Raw genomic sequence first — 25,922 nt, 5'->3', positions numbered from 1 at the left:
GGTTCACCTTTATATGTCCACCATCTAGCACATAGTAAGCACTTGAAAATACTTATTGAATAAGTGAACTTCGGGAAATTTTTATTTTTAAAATGTTTCGTCCAGAAACTTACCTGTTTTACCTAGAAAATGAAACACATATTTTGACTGAATGTCCATATATTTAAAACTTCAAAGGGGGAGTTTACTGTCAAGAAATTTAAAAAAATTCTAAATGATTACTGCTTTTAAAAAGGGATTTCTCTTAATTATATAGGCTTAGGGTAACGTGGTAATGTTTAGAAACCTGGTTACTTTGCTGACCAGTCAATAGTTGTATTTTTACACTGGAAATAGTAAGAACTATAATTACACAGGAAGTGTACTATCTACAGGCTGCCTTAAAAGCAGCTCCTTTTGGCTACTGGTAACCAAACCTCCCAGAGTCTAAGGTAGAACAGCCTTACAGTGAACTAGGGTGAAACATGTTTTATGGTATAACTGTAACAATTCCACTGGAAAGTAAATAGAATTCCAATATCTTCCTTCAATGTGTATACTGAATATTTCAATTCCATATATATATGGAATCTTAGTAAAAATAATTTGCCAAAGCTGATGGTACTCCCAAAGTGTTCATTTGCCTCGAATACAAGGAAGATGGCCTTTTATTCTCAGAGCGTATTTATTTACTCTGACTTTGACACAAGATTTAGGCTCTCTAAAATGATAAAACATGATCTGGTCTATTAAACAAAAAACCATTTTTGCTCAGGACTCAGATAAAAGAAATAGCCTCATGAAATATACAGTTAATGTAGATAAAGGCACAGTTCAGTTAATTCAAGATATAAGTACCATAATTCATCAAACAATTAGAGATTTTTCTATCAAGGAAAAGATGAAGTTATTCTACTGAACTTACGTCACATCACACTAAGATCTGTAATCACCTTCCCTAGAAGATAGATTTATAAAGAGAATACAAAACGCATGTAGTTCCAATAAGAAATAACTGCTTAAATATATATATACACATATATATATGCACTTACTGTTTAATAACAATATTATTTAATTCTAATACTAAGAACTGAGGGGACAATCCATTGAATCCATTTCAAACAAGGCAAACTGGATCTTAAAATCATTTCTTTCTCAGGGGAGGTAATAAAATGTATTGACCATGCCTCGCTGGAAGCAGTTGCTTCATATGGAATAAACCTCTGCTTCCTGTCCCCAAGTAAGAATTCTAGAACTGCCTGGAACAAGAGAAGGAAGAAGGAAAAGTTAGGAAGGAAGGGAGGAAGGAAAAGCTATTCTGCCATCAGCGACAGGTACGGACCTCAGTGCCTCTAGGACTCTACTTCGTCCGCTGCGGGCAGAGCGAGCGCTGTCAGGGGTGGAAGAAGCACTGTTACAACCACTTCTTGAAAGGGAAGTCCTCTGCCCCTGGGGTTTCACTAGTGAAGTTGCAGACATTATCTCCTGCAGCTGCTTTTGAAAGTTCTCTCTCATCTCCAAGGTCTGTGTCAGAGCTTGAAACAAACACAAATACACCAATCAAGGTAAGTTTCTCCTTTCTATCACACCCTATTCACATTAACTATTTTGTCTAGATTTGGTTGAACATAAATTTATTAACTTGACATTTATCAGATACTTACTATAGGCTATAGTAATGTACTAAGACTATGAATCCTGCAGAACATAAAGGCAACCCTTACTACAAGGACTGTAGAGGAAATAATCAGGAAGCCCTTTGCAGACACTGTGCTAAGACCCACAGTCGTCACCCTTTTGTAGAGCTCCCTGCCTGCTTCTGACCCTCTCATGTTCTGTACTACACCGAGGTACATTACAGTCATTTATGATTTTCCCCTATGGTCCTCAAAAACACAGACCACAACATACTTATCTTTGGTTTCCTTGTAGACTAAACATTGAAGTAGGTACTAAATAAACATTTTTGGAATGAACAGAGTAGGACTAACTAAACAGGTAAATCATAGACAGGGAAAGCTATGGTAGGGTGAGAAAAATAGAAAATATTAATCCATTAAAAAGAGGACACCTATAGATATAAGGTTATTCAATGCTGCACTCTTTATAACAGCAAGAAATTAGAAATAAACTACATTCCCATCAACAAGGAACTGGCTAAATAAAGTGGGCCATTCATACTGTGAATACTATACAGTTGCCAAAAAAAGGGAAAATGACTGAAAAAGATCCTATGTACTAATAAAGACACTCCACAGGTAGAACTGTTAAATAAAAAGATCAGGATCAAAGTATAAAACAGAATATACAATAGTTCAGTATTTACATATTTTTTTAAAAGTGGGGAAGGAGAAAACTTATTTATTTATTTTTGGCTGTGTTGGGCCTTCGTTGCCGTGCACGGGCTTTCTCTAGTTGTGGCGAGCGGGGGCTACTCTTCATTGCGGTGCATGGGCTTCTCATTGCAGTGGCTTCTCTTGTTGCGGAGCACGGGCTCTAGGCGCGCGGGCTTCAGTAGTTGTGGCACACAGGCTTAGCTGCTCTGTGGCATGTGGGATCTTCCTGGACCAGGGCTCGAACCCATGTCCCCTGCATTAGCAGGTGGATTCTTAACCACTGCACCACCAGGGAAGTCCCAGAAAACACGTTTGATTGTATGCATAAAACAGCTCTAGAAGGCTCCATAAGAAAATAACATCAGAAGGGTGGGAGAAACTTTTCACACCTCCTTCTGTACCTTTAAAACCATGTGAATTTATGTTAAAATATATTGTGCACATAATAAAACTTTTTGAAAGTCACTGAAAGGAACTGAACCAAAGGACAAATATTTAAAAAATTACCAACTCCACCTACCTTTAATAGAATAGGGCTGTCACACTAACTCTGTAAAATACCTAGTTCCACACATTTCACAGGTTTCACACTTAAATCACTTAAAGCTTTGTTAACTATTACTTAATGACTGGCATGGAACCTCAATTCAATCCTCAAATATATGCTTTACTTGTATTCAGCAACATAGACAAAAACTTTTATTTGTCCATCTGATGCAAAGGAAGCATTCCATATTAAAGATACATATTTATAAATTTTTTTTGTTTGTAATTTAAAATATTTTACCTCCTTTAGAGTCATTCCTTCCATTTCCATTTGATGTTGCTGATTCTTTATTACTGGTGGTCATACTGTCTATATCATTTTCTTCTACAGGCAAATGATCTGGCTATTGAAGGAGAAAAATTACCATTTCTCAAACCAAGCCCAGTATGAGGTTTCATAGCAATATATGATTGTACATTCAGCTTAAAGAGGGGGTAAATGTATCATCCATATCATCTACCTCATCATCCTTCGTTGTCAAATCAGCTGAGAGTAGTCGGTTATTACAAAGCCTGCCATCTTGCACTGCACTGATATCCAAGCTCATTTTGGGATTATAAGTATGTGGATAAAGAGATTCAGGAAGATGTTTATACTCTTGGGCACACTGCAATACAATGGTGTGCTTTAAAACAGGACTGAAAAAAATATCTTAGCAAATAAATGATGTTAAGTAGAATAAAGACAGCCAATACATTATGTTCTAAGATGGCAAGAGTCCACAAAATTAAAGTTTTGAAAAGTAGTTGACACTTAAAAATTCCATCAAATGACAAACTGTCCTCACTTTTTAAATGTCATGTCCACTAAAGTATAAAATCTAATTCTATTTCTATGCTTTTGCCAAGGTATCTATCACATTCCAGGCAATACTCAGAAAGAAAAGGAAAGGGAAGAAGAGGAAAGAAAAGAAGCTGTATTGGCATGCTAGATTAATTCTCCTCAAATTATTATAAAATTTTCTTTCATACCATTTTTAATTAGCAAAAAGAATCAGAGAATCTGAAAGAGTACCCATTAAAGACTCGTTAAGCATTTAAGGATTAAAGATCTTAATTTTTTGACGCCAAAGATGTGAAATGTGTAATTAACTAAGGTTATCGAACTTGTTTACATACAAAGAAATGGGTTTGTGCCTTGAAATACTGTTTACATGCATTTTCATTTAACAGGAAGGGGAGGGAAAAACGTATGGCTTACTTCTAAAAGCCAGTGCTCTGAAACAATGTGTATTCCTCTTTCTTTTACAGATTTATACTCCCGATTAGTGTCATTTGGTCTCCCTTGATAAATGAAATGAGTCACTGTCTCATCAAAACTCCACCTGAAACAAGCAAACACACAAAAAAATGAATACCTGAGAGAAATAACTACATTCGTTTAAGATGATCATTACTGTCTATAAACAGAATACTCTGACCTTCACAAAACTTTCAAGAACCAGAGTAAGCAAAAAACATTAAATGACAGGCTCCACTTTCATTGTCAAATTTTATACATATATCTCTAGGTATATAAATGCAGAGAGATGTTTAGAAGGATATTCTTGAAAATATTACTTTCCTTTGTATACTTTTCTAAATTTTCAATTTTCTTTTATAATATCATTTTATAAAGGTGATATAACAATAAAAGTATTTTCAAGTTAATGAAATGGCAAAGCATCCAATCTGTCCTCCAGCTGTTGGCAGTCACTATTCACTGTACATTTGCTCTGTGCCCCATAACACACTATGTACTTTACAGAGCATTATTTCATCCATTCCTCACAACAATCCTAAAACAATGTATTATTTTACTCATTTAACAGATAAGAAAACTGAAGGGCATGGTTAAAGTAACCTGTTCAAGGATATTCAGTGAATAAGAGGTAGAGCCAGTTTCGACTTCAAAACTCACACTCTTAGCTATTACATTATGCTCCTGATTTCTTTCCATTTAATATTTTTTTGATTATTTTAGGAAAATAATCTAAAAAAAGTAAAATATGTCATCCTTCAAAAGATCAAGTAAAAACCAAGGAGGAAATAAATATTGTAATTCTAAATGTAATCACCAAAATAAAGGGAGGTTTCTCTTTATGGATACCTAACATACTTCCCATTTCCTAAATAAGAAATATCTCTGAACTTTTTTTTTTGACCACGTCGCTCGGCTTGCGGGATCTCAGTTCCCCGACCAGGGACTGAATCCTGGCCACGGCAGCGAAAGCCCAGAATCCTAACCACTAGACCACCAGGGAACTCTTATTTCTGAACTTTTTAAATAGCCAAGTTAAACAAATTAAGAAGGAATATTCCCTCCTAAATTATATTATAAACATTCTATTTCTCACTGCCCATGTGTCCTTAAAAATAATAGTGAAAAACCCCTTGCTAATTGAATTGCCAGTCTTTCTAATAATTGTTTCTATTTCTGCTGTGAGGTAAAACAGTAAAATGTAAATAAATTATCAAGATAATTTTTTAAAAAAGGAATATTTTTTGCCTGAATCATCTTGGTTTACTACTATCCGACTCCACTGTGATAATACAAAAACTGTGCCTTTTAGTCCTTCAAGAACAGACCATCAATGGTTGTAGACAGTAGATGTAGATAGATCAGGAGTTGGCGAATTTTTTCTTTCTTTCTTTCTTTCCTTTTTTCTTGGCCGCACTGCACAGCATGCAGGATCCTAGTTCCCTGACCAGGGATGGAAACTGTGCCCCCAGTAGTGGAAGCGCAGAGTCTTAACCACTAGACCACCAGGGAATTCCCAGTACTGGCATTTTAAATCTTATAGAAACACAAGTCCTATATGTTCCTTTTAAATCTTACATCAAGTCCACATCCAAACAGAATACCGAAGGAAGCATTCAATTTTGACAAATATGAATACTCTCATAGGGCTATTGTGAGAATGAAATGAAATACTTGCCTCATACTAAGTGCTCAGCAACTAGTAATAGGTAATATAAATATAACAGTAATTATATAATATTAGATAATTACATAATAATTATTATAGAATAATATATCTATAAAATAGACAATACAAATAATAGTTATAATAAGTAAGAAAGCTTTACTCTTCGACAATAGATGAATTAAACACTAAGGTGCTTATAACTATCACAGACCCATTTTATTTTTACATTCTCCTGATCTAATTTCTTTATCAAAAAGAAAGATAACTGAAATGACTTACCAAAGGGAAAGATAAAGCTAATCATATTCCTCAAACTGTTTGTTACTTGTAAAACCAATCATTATGCTATCTATGAATGGCTGAAAACAAGTGATCAAGAAAGCAAGCACCACAAACAGTGGAGGAATACAATCAATTCAGGATTGGCCGGAATAGGCAAGGGTCTCTCATTCCCTGATACTGATGCCATTTATGCTAGAGACCTGTCTCTAGTTTGGCTGTCAGGTTGAGAGTGGATCTGATAAGCTATGCCTCCAAAGTAGTAAAAATGATAGAAATTCAAACATCCTCAAAAAGACACTTTTAATTCAGGAGTGCTGCAGTACTTAGTACTACTTACAGAAAGGCTCTAATTTGAAAATCACTAAGAAACATGCTTAATGTCAGACCTAAATGTATTACTAGACTATAAACTCCTTGAAGACAAGGATTTTTTTCTAGATTATACTCATTCATGGATCCCAAGTTTTTAGAATAGTGAGTGGCACAAAATAAGTTCTCATATATTTGTTAAACATGCCCTAAAAACAAACTTGTAAGAGTGAATTGATATGGGAGAGAATATTTCAAAAGGATGTGCTAAATTAAAAATCAATTGGAGAGATTTTGTAGATAATATGACAAACTAAAAGGCAAAATAATGTTTTTTGTAGATGCTCACAACAGTTTTAGGTTTCCCTATAAATTTAGGCCGTATCACCACCAAAGAGAAAGATGAGCCAACTACCTGTAGTCTGCACCTAGAGAGGCTGCAATCCCATTTAGTTCACTCTGCTTCTTACTGAGTTTTTTACTAACACATACCACTACCTTGTGAAGTGGCTTTGGAGCTTCTTCCTGCCCATGGAAAATAAAAGAAACAGATCAATCATTATTGTTTTAAGTGTTTTTTATCTAAAACTTCCTTATAATGAGAGATTTAATTCTACCTTTTCTGACTGGGCACCTTTCAGTTGAGGGCTGGCAGAAAGAGCGACAGTATTTCGAGAGCTATTTGCCAAAGCAACTTTCAAGTTTCTGACAATGACTTCTGAGAGTGGTGTACTCAGTTTCCTTTTCTGCTGGCTGGGACCTCCTGGAGTTTCCAAGGCTGCAAGTGCATCCTGTATGTATGGAGGGGGAGAGGGAGAAAGGAAGAGAGGAAAAGGAGAAGAAAAGGAGAGAGAAAGGAAGAAGAGGGGAGAGAAGGGAAGAGAGAGAAGTAAACAGAATAAGGAAAGAGGGAGAAAAAAGAGGTAAAGAGAGAAAGGGAATAATCCTCAATCTTAATTGGATTATAGCTTTAACCTCCTCCAGTTTTCCTCTAAACAACAATAAAAAGACTGAACTAGTATCTATTATGAAGAAAAAAAATTTCATACTGTCCAGCAAATTAGTTCAAAGAGACTGACAAGCCTACATTTTCAGCAGCACTTACCACATTTGTCTGATCTTAGAGTCGAAGTTGGTTAAAAATAATGATACCAAAAAACAAAATAAACAAACAAGTAAACAAACAAAACACACAGACGGAAACAAGTAAGCAAGGATGGATATAAACAAGACATGAACTATAAAGAAGGTTAAAAAGTTAGATTGAGCTGAGAATTGTGAAAAATCTTCAAAGGTACAAAATGTATTCCTGTTCCCAAGCCACCCACAATTCCCTCGTGAGCAGAGGTCACTGCTGTCCAGGGCTGTGCTCATTCTCTTTCCCATCTGCATAGTATTCCATGTATACAGCAGAAGGTAATTATCCAGTGCTCAACGGATGAATATTTAGATTAACAATCTTTTGCCAGTATAACAATGTAGTGAATAACCTTGTACACACACATTTTGCACACACAAGAGTAAAGGGAACCATTTAAGCAAAATGTGCGCACTAACACTGACATTCTCACGAGCAAAGCATTAGTGTTTCCCCACATGCTTGACAGCACAGTGGGTAATCAGATTTTTCTTTTTTGCCAATCTGATAGGTTAAAAAATATATCTGCATGCTTTAATTTTCCATCCTCTTATACTGAATGAGATTAAACATCTTCATGCATGTATAATATTTCTATTCAATTTTTTGTGACAGATATCTCTTCCTATCCTTTGCTTATTTTCCCATTAGGTTATTAGTCTTTTTAAAATATCCACTTGCCTAAATATATCTGTATATATTTTTATGCACATATATACCCACTATGATATGCACATGTTTGTTCCCAATTTGTCATTTGTCAAATTTTTGCCATGGAGAATTTTTTTTAAAACAAATACTTTTATTGCATATTTATAAAATCTGCATAGTTGAATGTAGAGAATTTTTTAATGCTGTCAAATTCATATGAATCTTTTATTTCTTTTGATATTATGTTATAGTTAGAAAGGCTTTCCTCACAACGGAATTATTTAAAAACAAACTCACTCTCTCATGGCCTGTTCTAGTATTTTTATGCCTTCCTTTCTTGTACTTAAGTATCGGATCCTCTGAAATTCATTCTGATGTAAGGTTTGAGGTTTTATCCTAACTGTTCTCTCAGATGGCTACCCAGTTGTCTGATTTGAATGTCCCCTTAATCATATAATGCATTCTTCTATCTATGGGGTGTAATCTTCTGCATTGATTTGATTATTCATGTAACAATAACACACTGCTTCAATTACTGAAGCTTTATGTTTTAATAATTAGTAGGGCTAGTGCCTTCCCTTAATTATTCTTTTCAGAATTTTTATACTATTTCTGCTTACATTTTTAATAGGATCTATATTATCTTTTTAGATCTTTAGGATGTTTAATCTTTTTTTTTGAGAACATGGTAAGGCTTTCTATTTGCAAGTTTTTGTTTTTTGTTTTTTTTAAATTTCTCTGCAGCATTTAAAAGAATTCTTCATATACAAAAGAAATCAGAGCTCCCACACCATGTCTACCCACCTTCTGCACCTATGCCATGAGCACTGCTTTCCTTCTGGTACTTTCCCCCACTTAAACATTAGATCCCAACCCCTCTCACTAATTCTCCCCTCTCATCTGCACCATCAACTGGATCTCTACTGATCCATCACATTGGCATACAGTTATTTCTTCCATTTTAAAAACAAAACAACCTTCTTTTGATCATACTTTGCCCTACAGCTAGCACCCCATTTCTTGATTCCCCTTTACACTAAGACTCCTCAAACGCATAGTTTATAGTCAATGTCCCAAACTCTTCCCACATTCCTGCAGGAACCCACTTGCTTCCACCTCCACAATGTCATAATAACCCTTATTGTTAAGATCACCAGTGTCCACAATGCCAAATCCCGTGGTCAACTTTCTATTCTCACCTTTGTTGATCTTTCAGCAGCATCTGACATAGTGAACCACTCCTTCCTCAATACTTTCTTACTTGGCCTCTAAGACAATCTCTAGGCTTTCTCTTCCCTCACTGGTGGCTCCTCTCAGTCTCCTTTGCTGTTTCCTTCTCTAAATGTGAGCCCCTATGGGTGTTCCTTAGACCTTTTCTCTTTTCTTCTTCTGCTCTCTTGGCATCTCTTCTCATATGGCTTTAAATATTACCTACAAACTCGGATCTCCAAATTTCTTTCTCTAGCCCAGACCACTCACCATTCCTCAAACTTCAGGCTTTATGTGTAACTGCCTATTTGACAAAAGTACTTGGATGTCTAACAGGCATCTCAAACTTTATGTGTCCAAAACACGAGCTCTTGATCTTTAGGCTCCAATCCCAAAGCGTTCTATTCAACTCAGTTGATTGGCAGCTCCATTTTTCTAATCTCAGACCAAAATTCAGAGAAGCCAAATTCTAAACATTTAAAAACTCACCATGTATTAGGGAAAACTGATTGAGAATGATCAATATCTAGACATATCCTTGTAAAACTATTAGACTTTAAAAATAAAAGAAAAATCCACATGGCTTTCAGGCAAAAAAGAAATAATTTACAAAGACAACATAATTAGATTGGCATTACAATTTTCAAAAACAACATACATAAAAGCAAGGTAGCAGTGGACCAGCATTTTCAGGAAACTCAAGGGAAAAAAAAAGAAAAAGCAAACCAAGAATAGTACATCTGAACAATTTGTTGAAGAATCAAGCCTTAGTAAAAGTTTTAAAGGTGCAGAACTTCATTCCTACCAAAAGAGGACAGGGAAGCTTCACAAAGGACAGACAGTGAGCATTTCATATATTTAAATGCAGAGTTAAGATTAAAACAAGGGTGAGGTCCATGGGTTGAAGAATATATAAACATTTTATTTTCTGACAAAGTAGACAAATGTAACTAAAAATAGTGGAAGAGAGAAAAGGTGGAAACAGAATAAGATCATTGACTGCAATAGAAGCAGTAAGCAGGGGATCTAGACATAATTTAAAACTGACATATAAAAGGTTAAGAAGAAGGGGGATTAAGAACACTATAAGAAACCATGAGAATAAAACAAACAAACTCTTTCCTAAATACCAAAAGGAAAAAAAAAAACGCAAAGAGGACACAATAACTGAAGAAACATATAATAAACATATATAAAACATAATCACAAAGCAATTACAATATATGACAGAAATGAGACCAAATACAATATGTCATATTAAATGTGAATGGGCTTAACCTGCCTAACTGAAAGATTTTCAAAATGGCTCAAAAAGCAAACCCAACTCTATGCTGTATACAGGAGACCCACTTAAAACACAGCAATCCAAAAAGGCTAAAAATGAAGGAATGCACAGATTTATAAGGGAAATGAAAACAGTAAGAGAGAAGCGATTGAAATCCTGATACCAAAGTACACTTCAAGCCAAAAGCATTAAATGAGACAAAGGACACATTCCTACTTACATAACAGTTATGAATATCTATGCACTAAGTAATACAGCAATGATCTATTCAAAACAAAAACCACATCAGATGCAGGGAGAAATAAAAAACACACCAATATTAGGAAACTTGAAAATACCGCTTAGTATAAGAGGAGTTAAATGAACAAAAAATAGGAAAGGATATAAAAGATCTAAACAATATAATCAATATGTCAGACTTTTATCTATAGAGAGAAAACCCTGATAAAGAATATATCTTCTTATCAAAGAATCTTCTCAAAAATCAAAGAATGTTCTCAAAAACTGCTCATATATCAGGGTACAAAGAAAAGATCAGTAAGTTCTGTGAAGTAGAAATATTACAAACAAAAGTCTGGTCACAATGCAATAAAACTAGAAATTAAAAATGAAACAAACAAAATCTTTCCATCTGGAAATTAATGAAAACTCTACATATCTGAGTAAAAGGTTATGTGAGTATTCCTTATACTATTTTTATTTTGCAACTTCTTGTAAGTTAGGAATTATTTCCAAGTATAATATTAAAAAAAAAAAACTTATAATACTTCTTTGGCAAGGATGGGGAAACTGGGTGCTCAATACACTATTGGTGGGAGTATAAACTGGTACAACCATTTGGACAGCCTGTCAGTCTCTACTGAAGGTGAAAGATGACCCAGCAATTTCACTTCTAGGTATATACCAAAAAGCAAAGCATGTATACATATTCCAAGAGACATGCACAAGAATGCTCACAGTAGTGCTATTTGTAAGAGCAAAAAACTAGTAACCACCTAAATGCCCATCAACAGTAGACTGAATATGTAAGTTGTGATATATCCATACACTGGATTATTACACAGTAATAAAATCAATGAATTATAGTTAGAGGTAGCAACATGGACAAATCTTCTAAATGAAGGTTGAACAAAAATAGACAGACTCATAATACATGTTATGATTCCACCTATTTAAAAGTGAAAAACAGTCATAACAAAGCTAGTGTTAGAAGTCAGGAGTATTACCTTTGGGGAGGAAGGAGGAAGAAGTGATGGGAAGGGGGGACTTGAGGAAGATTCTTACAGCATTGGCAATGATCTCTTTCTGAATATGTATTGTGTCTTCCCAACTGTTAACACTAATGTTTCATTTACCAGCACATCTGTTGTACTTTTCTGGATGTGTGTCAATTAAAAATTAAGTTAAATAAGGGGTGCTTTTTATTGTGAGGCCTAATGTATGTTCAATTTTGTGATCCATATGGAATCATGCGCCCTTCTGTTTTCAGAGAAAAAATTCAAAATACTATATTACATCAATTTGAAGAACCACTGATTATAAGATGAAGAACTATTTTATATATCACAAAAGACAGAAGAGAGAGAGACACTGCTAAATACACTATGACTAAACAATGAAACCTTTAAATGTGTTTTGTACCTTCACTGAGACTATTTCAGAACCATCAGCTTTTCATTGCAGGGTAGAAGAATGGTCTCAATGACTAGAAATACTTCTACTATCTTCTTGTCTCCTAATATTATTTCATTTACTATTCAAACAGTCTATGAGCTTTGAGACCTTGGAAATCATCTAGATATGCTCCATGATTTTACAGACGGGGATAATGAAACCCAAAGAGGTTGACTCGCCTTAAAAGGCTGCAAGAGGAAAAGCAGAGGCCTGACTCTAGATCTTGCAGTTCCCAAACCAGTGGTTTTCCTCTACTTCTTAAGGCAGAAGGAACAGTGTTAATCACAGCACAAAATGTTACTTCAGAAGAAATTTGATCAAAGATTTAGCTTGGAGAAAACTGTCCCGGGTATCAATTTACATTTATTTTCTGAAGATGAACAATCTGTAAACTTTAAGTCTGCTCCAAAACATACTAGTAAAAATTATTAAACTCTATGAGTAAAACCTAAATAGATAAACCATACAATAATTTTGCAAAGTCATGGATAAAAAAAACATGGTTTGAACAGCCATTTGAAAGGCCAAAAACTACTAAAGGAATAGTGAAGAAATTATCTTTGGGGAATGAAAGGAAACCATTTGAGAAGCTTGAATTAGCCCTTGATTTGTGAATGAATTTTTCAGAAAGGGAGCCATACTCCAGTGCTCAGAAGATCAAAGAAAGATGCACACTTAACTCATCTTTTTAAGGGAAATGATTGAAAAGTAAAGTGATAACAGACATTTTCAGAAAGAGCACCGGGTGTACTCCTAGAATCAAAACATAAGTAGCAATGTGTTTATGTTATTTTACAGTTTATGAAATTATTTCATCACACAATTTCACTTAATCCTTATGATAAACCTGTAAGTTTTCAGAGTAAGTGATACTATGCTCTTTGTACAAAAGGAACTAATGCTCAGATATGTTAAATGATCTGTGAGTCATACCATTCATGACAGATACAGGACTTGAATCCAGATGTCCTGATTTCACACTATATATCTCTAGCTGTTACCTCAACCCTGGATATATGTAGGGACTCAATACTATGCATCTATTTGCCAACATTTCTGGAAGTTACTACTACAAACTTCAGAGGTGATGGAGAACTTGGTGCTTTACTTTATAAGCTATAAAACTGCTTTCTCCAGGACCATTTTCTATAAGCCTTACCTTCACATCAAAGGAAGGCTTGAAGAGTTTGTCCTTGGACAGAAACTTTGATGGTGTATCCAGGCGTAATGAGGGCTCCTTCTGAAGTGGTTGTCCTGCTGCAGGGGAGACTGAAGCCTGTCTGGAGTGCTGTGAGATCACCGCACGGAAAGCTTTACTCTGAAAGCGGTTCATATCTAAAGGTGTAACGGCTGTTTTTCTGTGAGTTTCCAGGTCTGTGACAGGATGCTCTGGAGTATCTGGATTTAGATTCACCCCATTTGTTGTTTCAGTTTCCAAACTTTGTTCTAGAGATTTAAAATGAAAAGAAACAAATGTGAGCCACTAATGTCTTTTTGTGTCTAAAGAGGCACACAAGAAGTGATGTTTTTACATCTTAGAGTTTTCATGTGAATTCTCAAGTATACGTCAAACCACAAAGTTATATACCTACTTTCAAAGAAACAAAGCAGACAATATATTAAAATATGTGTTGAGTTAGACAAGTACATCAACTGAAACAAATAATTAATGAAATTAGATTTCCTGTTTCATCTTGTTGTAACTTGAAATATTCTCAATAAACCTCATAATTTGCCCAAAATTATATAAATAATGTCATCTTAGTCAATGGCAGAGTAAAGAAGGAAATTACATGTACTCAGAGTTAACAACTACGGTCAAGTTTTTGGAAAGTGCTTAATGAAGTTTTGATATTACTTTGCCTGCATTGTAAAATTTTCAGGTTGTCTAGATAAAAGTAGTAAGTAATAGCTTTGAGAAGCTTCCCTGAAGTTTGCCCAGGGATGCCATCATCATCTTACAAGAGAGGCTACTGTGTCCTCCCACCCTGCCTCCTACCTTTTTTCAACATTTAACAAATACACTTATTAGACGGCTGCTCCGTGCCAGGCCTAATCTAGACAATGAAAATATATAATGCACAAGACACATGTACTCCTTGCCTTTTCAGAGCTTATGGTTTAGCGGGGTAACATGAAAGTAAACTAGAACGGTAACACTGGGATGAGAGCTACAAAAGGCCAGGGTGTTATGGCAAGACAAAGGCCATACTTGGTGAGTCAAGGAAGGCTTTCCAGGGAAAGTGACATCCAAGTTGAGAAATGAAAGATAAGGAGGAACAGGCAAGCATGAAGCAGGCAAGAGATAACATGCAAAAGCCCAAAGATGAGGAATAGAGAGCACTTTACTCACAAGATGTGTCAGTGTGAGCCACTGAAGGAACAGTAAATGGGATCTAAGCTCATTAGATTTCAAACACTGAGACCCTAGAATGCTCCTATATTGTTCTGTACCCTCTAGCTTTCAGATAGTGCCTACACTTGATAGTACAGATACAAATTAAACATTTGTGCTATGAACGCATATTTATTTTGCCCACACCCCCAATAATGAGTGCCCAAGAGTGGCTCACGTGAAAGGGAGAAATTTTAATGACCTTTCCTAAAAATAAGTTTTAGCACATTCATATCCCAGAAACCATCAAATTGTAAAAATATATATATAAAAGGACAAAATAAAAGTATTAACCTTCTTTAGGTGAATTTTTGATCAGAAAATGGCTTTCATTTGCTCTCTTTCCCAATCTAGCAGTCTCCAACAGCCAAGCTATAGTGACCGCTGGTAAATTCCACTTCTTGGCAGCTTCATATTTAGAACCACCTGGTTCTTTCAATACAAGATGTGTACTGGCAAACATGCCTTTCTTTGCATTGGATTTCCGAACAAAGAATTCTTGAACACTGAAAGTTACATTTAAAGAAAAGCAAATGTCATATGCACAATCAGCCAGCAAAGTAAGAATGAAGTTTCTAATACAATGGTTTTGTTAGAGTTCTGAATATAAGAAAATACTCACAGATTAAAAGTTGGTTCTATTTCTTAAATTAAGCTAATCCCCTTACAAGTGCTTACTCTAGAATGAAAATGTATTGCTACAATTAAACTTTTTATAAAAACATAAGCAAATTAAACTAGACTTACAAGAAATAACCAGAAAAACCATCTATTTAATTAGTCATCACCCATCCACCTTGTCTTTCCTCCCAAAAGGAGGCAGCATGGAACAACTAGGGGAGCAAAGGAAGAGTATGAATAACACATTATATCTTTTAGCCCACTACAACTTCTCCAAGTATTTTCACATATCTCATTCGATCCTCTCAATGTTTGTGAAATACCAATATTTTACAAATTATTGTAAAAATACGACCTGGGAAAAGATGCAGAGAAATTAAACTCCTTCCTCATGATCACAGAATATTAAAGAGAATATGGGGGCAAAAACAGAATATGAAATATAAACAGAATTGTCTTTTCTTTTAGGACTTCTGGGTTTTAGGTCTAGATTCCCACTTTTAAGATTTTTTTAATATTCCACATTTTTCCTAGTACTTTCATGGATTCATTTTTCACATTTAACCCACTGATAAATTAATTTGGTACTTATTTTGGGATGAGATGTTGCTCCAACTTTACTGAATCATATTTATTAAATAAACCATCTCTTCCTCAATAAGTTGAAATATCACTTTTATCATATACCAAATTCCTGTTTGTGTTTAGGTCTATTTCTAGACTTTCTGCCTGTTCACTGAACTTTCTGCTACTTACAGACACACTATTTTATCTAGTGAGGTTTACAAAATATATTTAAATAACTATTCTATTTCAGAATTTTTATGACTTTCCTGCTTGCTAATATTTTTTTTGAATTTAAGAATTAGTTTGCTATTGCCCTCTCTAAAAAATTTCTTTACAATGTTTAGTCTTCCTGTCCAAGAACAGATACATCTTTCATACTGTTCAAGTCTTATTTATTTCCCTCAATAGCATTTTACAAGTTTCTGTAGCTCTTCCAAGTTTCACTTTAAATTTTTTTTAAAAATTGAAGTATAGTTGACATACAATATTATATTAGTTTCAGGTGTACTACGTAGTGACTCAACATTTAAATGCATTACAAATGATCAACACCAAAAGTCTAGTAGCCATCTGTCAACATACAAAGCTAGTACAGTATTACTTTTTTCCTTATGCTGAATATTACATCGTGACTTTTTAATTTTATAACTGGAATTTTGTACCTCTTAATCCCCTTCACCTATTTCGCCCAACCTTCCATTCCCTTCCCCTCTGGTGACTACTAATTTGTTCTTTATATCTATGAGTCTATTTTGGTTTTATTTTGTTTGTTCATTTGTTTTGTTTTTTTTAGATTCCACATCATGTTGCTAGGTGTTTTATCTCTTACTACAGATTTAGTAAGAGACCTTTGTTTTCATTAGCTCTTCTAACTGGTTGTACATGTGAAGGTCAGTGACTTCTGTATATTAATATTCTACATAACCACTTTGCTGAATTTTTCTGTGAGCACCGCTTTAGTCTGTTGCCATATTTTGTTATTGTTATTTGCTACAATTTCAGTTTTTTCCAAAAGCTTACTGTTTAGTATAATCCAAGTACAGAACACAGCAAAAAAGGAAATATACAATTTAATGAATTATCATAAGACGAAAACCCTTATATCCACCACCCACGTCAGAAGACAGAATCTTACCAGTCACTCCAGAACCTCTCCAACGTGCCTCTTCTCAGTTACTAACCCCCTTCCCTCCCTTGCTAACAGTAGCCACTATTTGCATATTTATGATTATCACTTCCTTACTTTTCTTTAGTTTTATCACATAGTGCATCCTTAAACACTACATTTAATTTTTTATGTCTTTTAGCTTGCAGGTTCCCTCTTCTTTCCTTGCCCCCTTGCTGAAGACACTATAATGTAGAGTTATCTCAGAGTCTGGATTTTGCTGACTGTATTGCTGTGCTGTAGTAGAACATGTTATTCTCCTGTATTTCCTATAATTCAGTAGTTGAATCTAGGTTTTATTAGATTGAGGTTTCATTATTTTGCTAAGACTACTTCAAGGTGGTGATGTATTCTTCACAAGGAAGCATATAATGTCTGGTTTTCTCTTTAGTATGTGATTAACTGTTGATTTTCAATGCCTAGATTCTTTCATTTATTAGTCACATTTAAGAGTCACAATCCTGTCATTCCTTTTTCACTTATTTGTTGGAATACTTCTATAAAGGGAAATTGTCTTATCCATTATTATGGTACTCTGATACAGACTGTATAGGAAAGGCAGGATAAATACTTGATCCTTTCTCTTTATTTACCAGCTTTCAAAATAATGAGTTGGTTTCCTAGCATCCTTCAAACATGACCAATTAGCTTAGTTTGTTTGGTGCCATTATGAAGTTATGATTTAAACATTATTTAAATGTGTCTGGATCCACTGCCATTATCTCTAGTGACACTTAACTTTTCCTGTCTTTGGCCAGTGGAGGTCCTTTTGACACAACCCTTCCTACTAGTCTTCAATAATATATCAATACTTGCTCTCTGTTCTGACAAAATGTTCCAGACTCACTGGTATCTTTTCTGCCCCAGACCTAGAACCGATCATTTCTTTAAGCTTTAGTTTCTTTTAGTGGGAAGTGGTATTTTAAGGTCACAATGTGGGCACTGGTGTTGCTTGTTACTATCAGGTTGATAATGATTTCTAGGCTTAAAAGTGGTTTTGAATTCCTCTTTGAACCAAGAGTTACTAAAAAGTTCTAAAATGTCCAGTTGATAAAGTCTTTTCATTTTCTATTTCTACTACTCATTTCTAGTTTTTTGGTTTTTTTTTTTTTTGCACTGTGATTACAGAATATGGTCTCCACTCTTTCCACTTCAGGGAACTTACTGAGGTTTTCTTTGTGGCCAATTTCTATACAGGCAATGTTTATGAGTGTTCCACAGGTGCCTGAAATGGTATGGTCACTGTTTTAGGGTGGATAGCTAACTATGCTGTTTAAATCTGTATCCTTTCTTGTTTTCCATTTGACCTGTCATGAGGTAAAATGTGGGAATTAAAGTCTCCTACAATTAACGTTTCTGCTGATTCCTCATTGAATTTCCTGCTGTTTTTGTTCTATGAATGGTAGTCATGCTTTATTTGGTATATACATATTTTTTACCTTCAGTGTGAATAGCACTCTTTATTTACAGTGCTCTTCTTTTTCCTGCTTAATGTCTTTTGATTTGAATCCAAACTTGTCTGACGTTAAAACTGCAACACTCTCCTTTCTTTTGATGTATCTTTGCCCATCTTTTTTTTTTTCCCGAGTGTTCCGAATCATTTCGGTTTAGATGTGTCTCTTGTTTAAAAGCATTTTAAGTGCTGCTTCATGATATAATCTAAAAGAACTTTTCCTTTAATGTAAAGTTTAGTTCATTTATATTTATTTATGTAATGAGTTTTCTACTTCCTTTTTAAACAGCCACCATTAAAGTTCACTTACAGGTTGGGCTAATTTGGATTTTAGAACTTTAAAATTCATTTTCTTTCTCCCAAAGTATTCATTATTCCTGCTTAACATTTGCACTGCAGAAAAAAAAATGAATGTACACTGAAAAAGAATAAATCATCCATATGGCACATGGAAGGGAATAAATAATGCTTAGACAAGCAACACTCAATAACGACCCATGTATCAGCTTTAAATATTCCCTTTCCTGGTAGGTAAGCATTAATACCTGGAGTCTTAACATTTGCCAGGCATCCGTCTAACAGCATTCTCCCTCTCCCACTTTGAGCCATCACATAGATATGCAACACATTCCTCATAAATATTATAAAGACACCCAGTGAAATCCTAATTTGAATGCTCTTCTATAAGTCAAAACAAATAAAAAGTACACCAAGACAGCAGGTACGCTAAAAATACTACATACCTTGCTCCAAGGCGATTTGCTAAGAATGTCAATGAATCTTTTTCAGCTCCTGCACACTGGCTGAATGAAAGAACACAATCCTCTAAAGGAGTCATTCCTGCCATTACTGGGACTGGTGTGAAGAGAGGATTTGACTTTGGATCAATTAAAGCCTGATAGTCTATACAAGTTACCTTTTAAAAACAAGAGAAACAATAACATCAACCTGAAATAAGCGACTAGTGATTAACACTGGTTCAGTTACAGTAACAGTAATTTTAGTTTAGATGAAAAGTAATTTTACTTTCATATAAATGTGTATATATGCTCATTCTCAACACATTTAAAATTATAACATTAAAGAAATACATACACATCAATCCATTACATAGGATGTTAAAATCAGCCAGATTTATCATCGAATTTATTGAATTTTGCTTAAAATTTAATTTCTTCTGAAGTATTATCATTTTTTCTCTTTGAAAGTTGAAAAAAAAAATCAATGATGAAATTATTAGTGATAAGCCAACAAGATGGAATAATACAAAGGTGTATGTCATGTTTTGGTAGTAAGAAAACTAGGAAAATTGAAATAGTATGAGATGACCTGGAGTAACTTCCTAAGAAGGAACACTGCTAGTGTGGCCCCTCTATTCTACCAGGATTAGGACCAAGAAGCTTACATAGTTTATTATTTACAATTTCCTTTGCTAAAAGCAAAATCCAGACAGTGCTCAAACCCAAATACCAATTTACTGAAACTGAACTGCCTAAGAAATAAACGTGTACTCTTAGTTTCAGACATCCTTCAATACTACATTTCAACTGCTACAGTGTTTTCTTACCAGCCACGTATTTGTAACAACTTCTCCCACAGTTGCCTGTACTTCACACCCCAGCAGAGGAACCACAGCATAATCAGCAACAACTCTGCTCTGAAGTGACACAATTTTTCCAGCATTTTCTCTTATGATAGTTGCAATATTAAATTCATTTTCATTACTAAAACCTAAAACAAGAAAACTCTTTTGGCTAAATAAACCTTCTTCAGTAATTGTAGAAGCATCAGGGAGGCAATGACTGACGGAAGACTGGTTTCCTTCTTGCAGAGAAATATGAGTAGAATCAATAAGGGGCTCCACATGAGCAGAATCATTAAAGGGCCCAACTTCAGACTTCGCAACTTCAACTGGAACAGAAAAAGAAATGTTTTCTAACAGGTAGTTTATTTTATAAAGTTTATTTCCTAGTAAGGATATTAAGGTTAACATGGAACCTGAGAACTGTGACTACACATATAAAACTAAGGCTTTATAAGTATACAATGAAGAAAGAATATGAACCATCCCATTCTTTGGGTTCCCAGGATTGTTATCAGTATTACTATCCTAGGACAACAGCAATCATGTTACTATTCTAAGTACTGCTAGTGTACTAGAAAACTCTAATTAGTTGAAAATTATGAAGCTCCAATAACTCCATGGGCCTGTTTGAGTTCCGAAACTGGTTCAGATAATTCATAACAGAATTAAGAAAATATCATTAAGGAAAAAATGGAAGCAACAGGCCTAAGTGGTCAAGCCCATCACATGGAAATAACTGAATAAATGCAATAATAAGAGAATTATGGTTACTTCTCTTTCAAAAATTTCTAAAAAGTTTCATAATGAAATTCTAGCTATTTAGCTTCTATATAGATTCTTAAGAAAACAACTGATCAAGGACCCAACAGTCTCAACTATTTCATTTCAGGATAAAGTTGGCTAATAAATGGGTAGTAGAAGAACAAAGCATAGCTATTTTAAAATATAAATGTCAATAATGAAAATGCAGCTGCTGCCAGTGTCCTAGTCCTCACGGTGAGACATAGCTACTCCCTGCCTCTGCAGGAGACCTTCCAACACTAGCAGGGTGTTATACACTGGAAAAGTCCTGGTTTAAAAATAAAGGGATTAGGAGAGGGCAGACAGCAGAAGCAAGAAGAACTACAGTTCTGCAGCCTGTGGAACTAAAACCACTTTCACAGAAAGACAGACAAGATGAAAAGGCAGAGGGCTATGTACCAGATGAAGGAACAAGATAAAACCCCAGAAAAACAACTATATGAAGTGGAGATAGGCAACCTTCCAGAAAAAGAATTCAGAATAATGATAGTGAAGATGACCCGGGACCTCGGAAAAAGAATGGAGGCAAAGATCGAGAAGATGCAAGAAATGTTTAACAAAGACCTAGGAGAATTAAAGAACAAACAAACAGGGATGAACAATACAATAACTGAAATGAAAAATACACTAGAAGGAATCAATAGCAGAATAACTGAGGCAGAAGAACAGATAAGTGACCTGGAAGACAGAATGGTGAAATTCACTGCTGTGGAACAGAATAAAGAAAAAAGAATGAAAAGAAATGAAGACAGACTAAGAGACCTCTGGGACAACATTAAATGCAACAACATTCACATTATAGGGGTCCCAGAAGGAGAAGAGAGAGAAAAAGGACCCGAGAAAATATTTGAAGATATTATAGTCAAAAACTTCCCTAACATGGGAAAGGAAATAGCCACCCAAGTCCAGGAAGCACAGAGAGTCCCATACAGGATAAACCCAAGGAGAAACACGCTGAGACACATAGTAATCAAATTGGCAAAAATTAAAGACAAAGAAAAATTATTGAAAGCAACAAGGGAAAAACGACAAATAACATACAAGGGAACTCCCATAAGGTTAAAAGCTGATTTCTCAGCAGAAACTCTAAAAGCCAGAAGGGAGTGGCATGACATATTTAAAGTGATGAAAGGGAAGAACCTAAAACCAAGATTACTCTACCAGGCAAGGATCTCATTCAGATTCGATGGAGAAATCAAAAGCTTTACAGACAAGCAAAAGCAAAGAGAATTCAGCGCCACCAAACCAGCTCTACAACAAATGCTAAAGGAACTTTTCTAAGTGGGAAACACAACAGAAGAAAAGGACCTACAAAAACAAACCCAAAACAATTAAGAAAACGGTAACAGGAACATACATATCGATAATTACCTTAAACGTGAATGGATTAAATGCTCCAACCAAAAGACACAGGCTTGCTGAATGGATACAAAAACAAGATCCATATATATGCTGTCTACAAGACACCCACTTCAGACCTAGGGACACATACAGACTGGAAGTGAAGGGATGGAAAATGATATTCCATGCAAATGGAAATCAAAAGAAAGCTGGAGTAGCAATACTCATATCCGATAAAATAGACTTTAAAACAAAAACTGTTACAAGAGACAAGGAAGGACACTACATAATGATCAAGGAATCAATCCAAGAAGAAGATATAACAATTATAAATATATATGCACCCAACATAGGAGCACCTCAATACGTAAGGCAACTGCTAACAGCTATAAAAGAGGAAATCGACAGTAACACAATAATAGTGGGGGGACTTCCCTGGTGGTGCAGTGGTTAAGAATCCGCCTGCCAATGCAGGGAACACGGGTTTCAGCCCTGGTCCAGGAAGATCCCACATGTAGCAGAGCAACTAAGCCCGTGCGCCAACTACTGAGCCTGCTCTCTAGAGCCCGCGAGCCACAACTACTGAGCCCATGTGCCACAAGTACTGAAGCCCGCACGCCTAGAGCCCATGCTCTGCAACAAGAGAAGCCACCGCAATGATAAGCCCACGCACCGCAACGAAGAGTAGCCCGCTCCCCGCAACTAGAGAAAGCCTGCGCACAGCAACGAAGACCCAATGCAGCCAACAATAAATAAATAAATTAATAAAAATAGTAACAGTGGGGGACTTTAACACCTCACTTACACCAATGGACAGATCATCCAAACAGAAAATTAATAAGGAAACACAAGCTTTAAATGACACAATATACCAGATAGATTTAACTGATATTTATAGGACATTCCATCCAAAAACAGCAGATTACACTTTCTTCTCAAGTGTGCACGGAAGATTCTCCATGATAGATCACATCTTGGATTACAAATCAAGCTTCAGTAAATTTAAGAAAACTGAAATCGTATCAAGCATCTTTTCCAAACACAACACTATGAGATTAGAAATCAATTACAGGGAAAAAAATCGTAAAAACCACAAACACATGGAGGCTAAACAATACGTTACTAAATGACCAAGAGATCACTGAAGAAATCAAAGAGGACATCAAAAAACACCTAGAGACAAATGACAATGAAAACATGACGATCCAAAACCTATGGGATGCAGCAAAAGCAGTTCTAAGAGGGAAGTCTATAGCAATACAATCGTACCTCAAGAAAAAACAAACATCTCAAATAAACAATCTAACCTTACACCTAAAAGAACTAGAGAAAGAAGAACAAACAAAACCCAAAGTTAGCAGAAGGAAAGAAATCATAAAGATCAGAGCAGAAATAAATGAAATAGAAACAAAGAAAACAATAGCAAAGATCAATAAAACTAAAAGCTGGTTCTTTGAGAAGATAAACATAATTGATAAACCATTAGCCAGACTCATCAAGAAAAAGAGGGAGAGGACTCAAATCAATAAAATTAGAAATGAAAAAGGAGAAGCTACAACAGACACCGCAGAAATACAAAACATCCTAAGAGACTACTACAAGCAACTCTATGCCAATAAAATGCACAACCTGGAAGAAATGCACAAATTCTTAGAAAGGTATAACCTTCCAAGACTGAACCAGGAAGAAATAGAAAATATGAACAGACCAATCACAAGTAATGAAATTGAAACTGTGGCTTAAAATATTCCAACAAACAAAAGCCCAGGACCAGATGGCTTCACAGGTGAATTCTATCAAACATTTAGAGAAGAGCTAACACCCATCCTTCTCAAACTCTTCTACAAAATTGCAGAGGAAGGAACACTTCCAAACTCATTCTATGAAGCCACCATCACCCTGATACCAAAACCAGACAAAGATACTACAAAAAAAGAAAATTACAGACCAATATCACTCATGAATATAGATGCAAAAATCCTCAACAAAATACTAGCAAACAATCCAACAACACATTAAAAGGATCATACACCATGATCAAGTGGGATTTATCCCAGGGATGCAAGGATTCTTCAATATATGCAAATCAATCAATGTGATACACCACATTAACAAATTGAAGAAGAAAAACCATGTGATCATCTCAATAGATGCAGAAAAAGCTTTTGACAAAACTCAACACCGATTTATGATAAAAACTCTCCAGAAAGTGGGCATAGAGGGAACCTACCTCAACATAATCAAGGCTATATAGGACAAACCCACAGCAAACATCATTCTCAATGGTGAAAAACTGAAAGCATTTCCTCTAAGATCAGGAACAAGACAAGGATGTCCACTCTCACCACTATTATTCAACATAGTTTTGGAAGTCCTAGCCATGGCAATCAGAGAAGAAAAAGAAATAAAATACAAATTGGAAAAGAAGAAGTAAAACTGTCACTGTTTGCAGATGACATGATACTATACATAGAGAATCCTGAAGATGCCACCAGAAAACTACTAGAGCTAATCAACGAATCTGGTAAAGTTGCAGGATACAAAATTAATGTACAGAAATCTCTTGCATTCCTATACACTAATGATGAAAAATCTGAAAGAGAAAATAAGGAAACACTCCTATTTACCACTGCAACAAAAAGAATAAAATACCTACGAATAAACCTACCTAGGGAGACAAAAGACCTGTATGCAGAAAACTATAAGACACTGATGAAAGAAATTAAAGATGAAACAAACAGATGGAGAGATATACCACGTTCTTGGATTGGAAGAATCAACATTGTGAAAATGACTATACTACCCAAAGCAATCTACAGATTCAATGCAATCCCTATCAAATTACCAATGGCATTTTTTACAGAACTAGAACAAAAAATCTTAAAATTTGTATGGGGACACAAAAGACCCCGAATAGCCAAAACAGTCTTGAGGGACAAAAACGGAGCTGGATGAATCAGGCTCCCTGACTTCAGACTACCCTACAAAGCTATGGTAATTAAGACAATATGGTACTGGCACAAAAACAGAAACACAGATCAATGGAACAAGATAGAAAGCCCAGAGATAAACCCACGCACCTATGGTCAACTAATCTATGACAAAGGAGGCAAAGATATACAATGGAGAAAAGACAGTCTCTTCAATAAGTGGTGCTGGGAAAACTGGACAGCTACATGTAAAAGAATGAAATTAGAATACTCCCTAACACCATACACAAAAATAAACTCAAAATGGATTAAAGACCTAAATGTAAGACCGGACACTATAAAACTCTTAGAGGAAAACATAGGAAGAACACTCTTTGACATAAATCACAGCAAGATCTTTTTTGATCCACCTCCTAGAGTAATGGAAATAAAAACAAAAATAAACAAATGGGACCTAATGAAACTTCAAAGCTTTTGCACAGCAAAGGAAACCACAAACAAGACAAAAAGACAACCCTCAGAATGGGAGAAAATATTTGCAAACAAATCAATGGACAAAGGATTAATCTCCAAAATATATAAACAGCTCATTCAGCTCAATATTAAAGAAACAAACAACCCAATCCAAAAATGGGCAGAAGACCTAAATAGACATTTCTCCAAAGAAGACATACAGACGGCCAAGAAGCACATGAAAAGATGCTCAACATCGCTAATTATTAGAGAAATGCAAATCAAAACTA

General features: G+C 35.2%; 1 protein-coding gene across 4 annotated transcripts in view; it reads right to left on the bottom strand.

Moving 5' to 3' along the window:
* The window catches only part of TOPBP1 (DNA topoisomerase II binding protein 1), a 70,060-nt gene that overhangs the window by 18,795 nt on the left and 25,343 nt on the right, over positions 1-25,922 (bottom strand). For 3 of the 4 annotated variants that reach the window (XM_061194656.1, XM_061194657.1, XM_061194659.1), the window contains exons 11-20: positions 20,090-20,433; positions 19,266-19,438; positions 15,011-15,222; positions 13,481-13,767; positions 6,982-7,155; positions 6,780-6,889; positions 4,066-4,189; positions 3,326-3,472; positions 3,106-3,208; positions 1,325-1,517 (exon numbers count right to left, since the gene is read on the bottom strand). In XM_061194656.1, coding sequence (XP_061050639.1) covers positions 1,325-1,517; positions 3,106-3,208; positions 3,326-3,472; positions 4,066-4,189; positions 6,780-6,889; positions 6,982-7,155; positions 13,481-13,767; positions 15,011-15,222; positions 19,266-19,438; positions 20,090-20,433 — 1,867 coding nt within the window. The remainder of the gene's footprint in view (positions 1-1,324; positions 1,518-3,105; positions 3,209-3,325; positions 3,473-4,065; positions 4,190-6,779; positions 6,890-6,981; positions 7,156-13,480; positions 13,768-15,010; positions 15,223-19,265; positions 19,439-20,089; positions 20,434-25,922) is intronic. The other variant, XM_061194658.1, reaches the window with a different exon arrangement.

The sequence above is a fragment of the Eubalaena glacialis genome, chromosome 6 (genome assembly GCF_028564815.1).
Source record: "Eubalaena glacialis isolate mEubGla1 chromosome 6, mEubGla1.1.hap2.+ XY, whole genome shotgun sequence".
NCBI classification, from domain to species: Eukaryota; Metazoa; Chordata; class Mammalia; order Artiodactyla; family Balaenidae; genus Eubalaena; species Eubalaena glacialis.
This window is presented reverse-complemented; position numbering and strand designations above follow the sequence as displayed.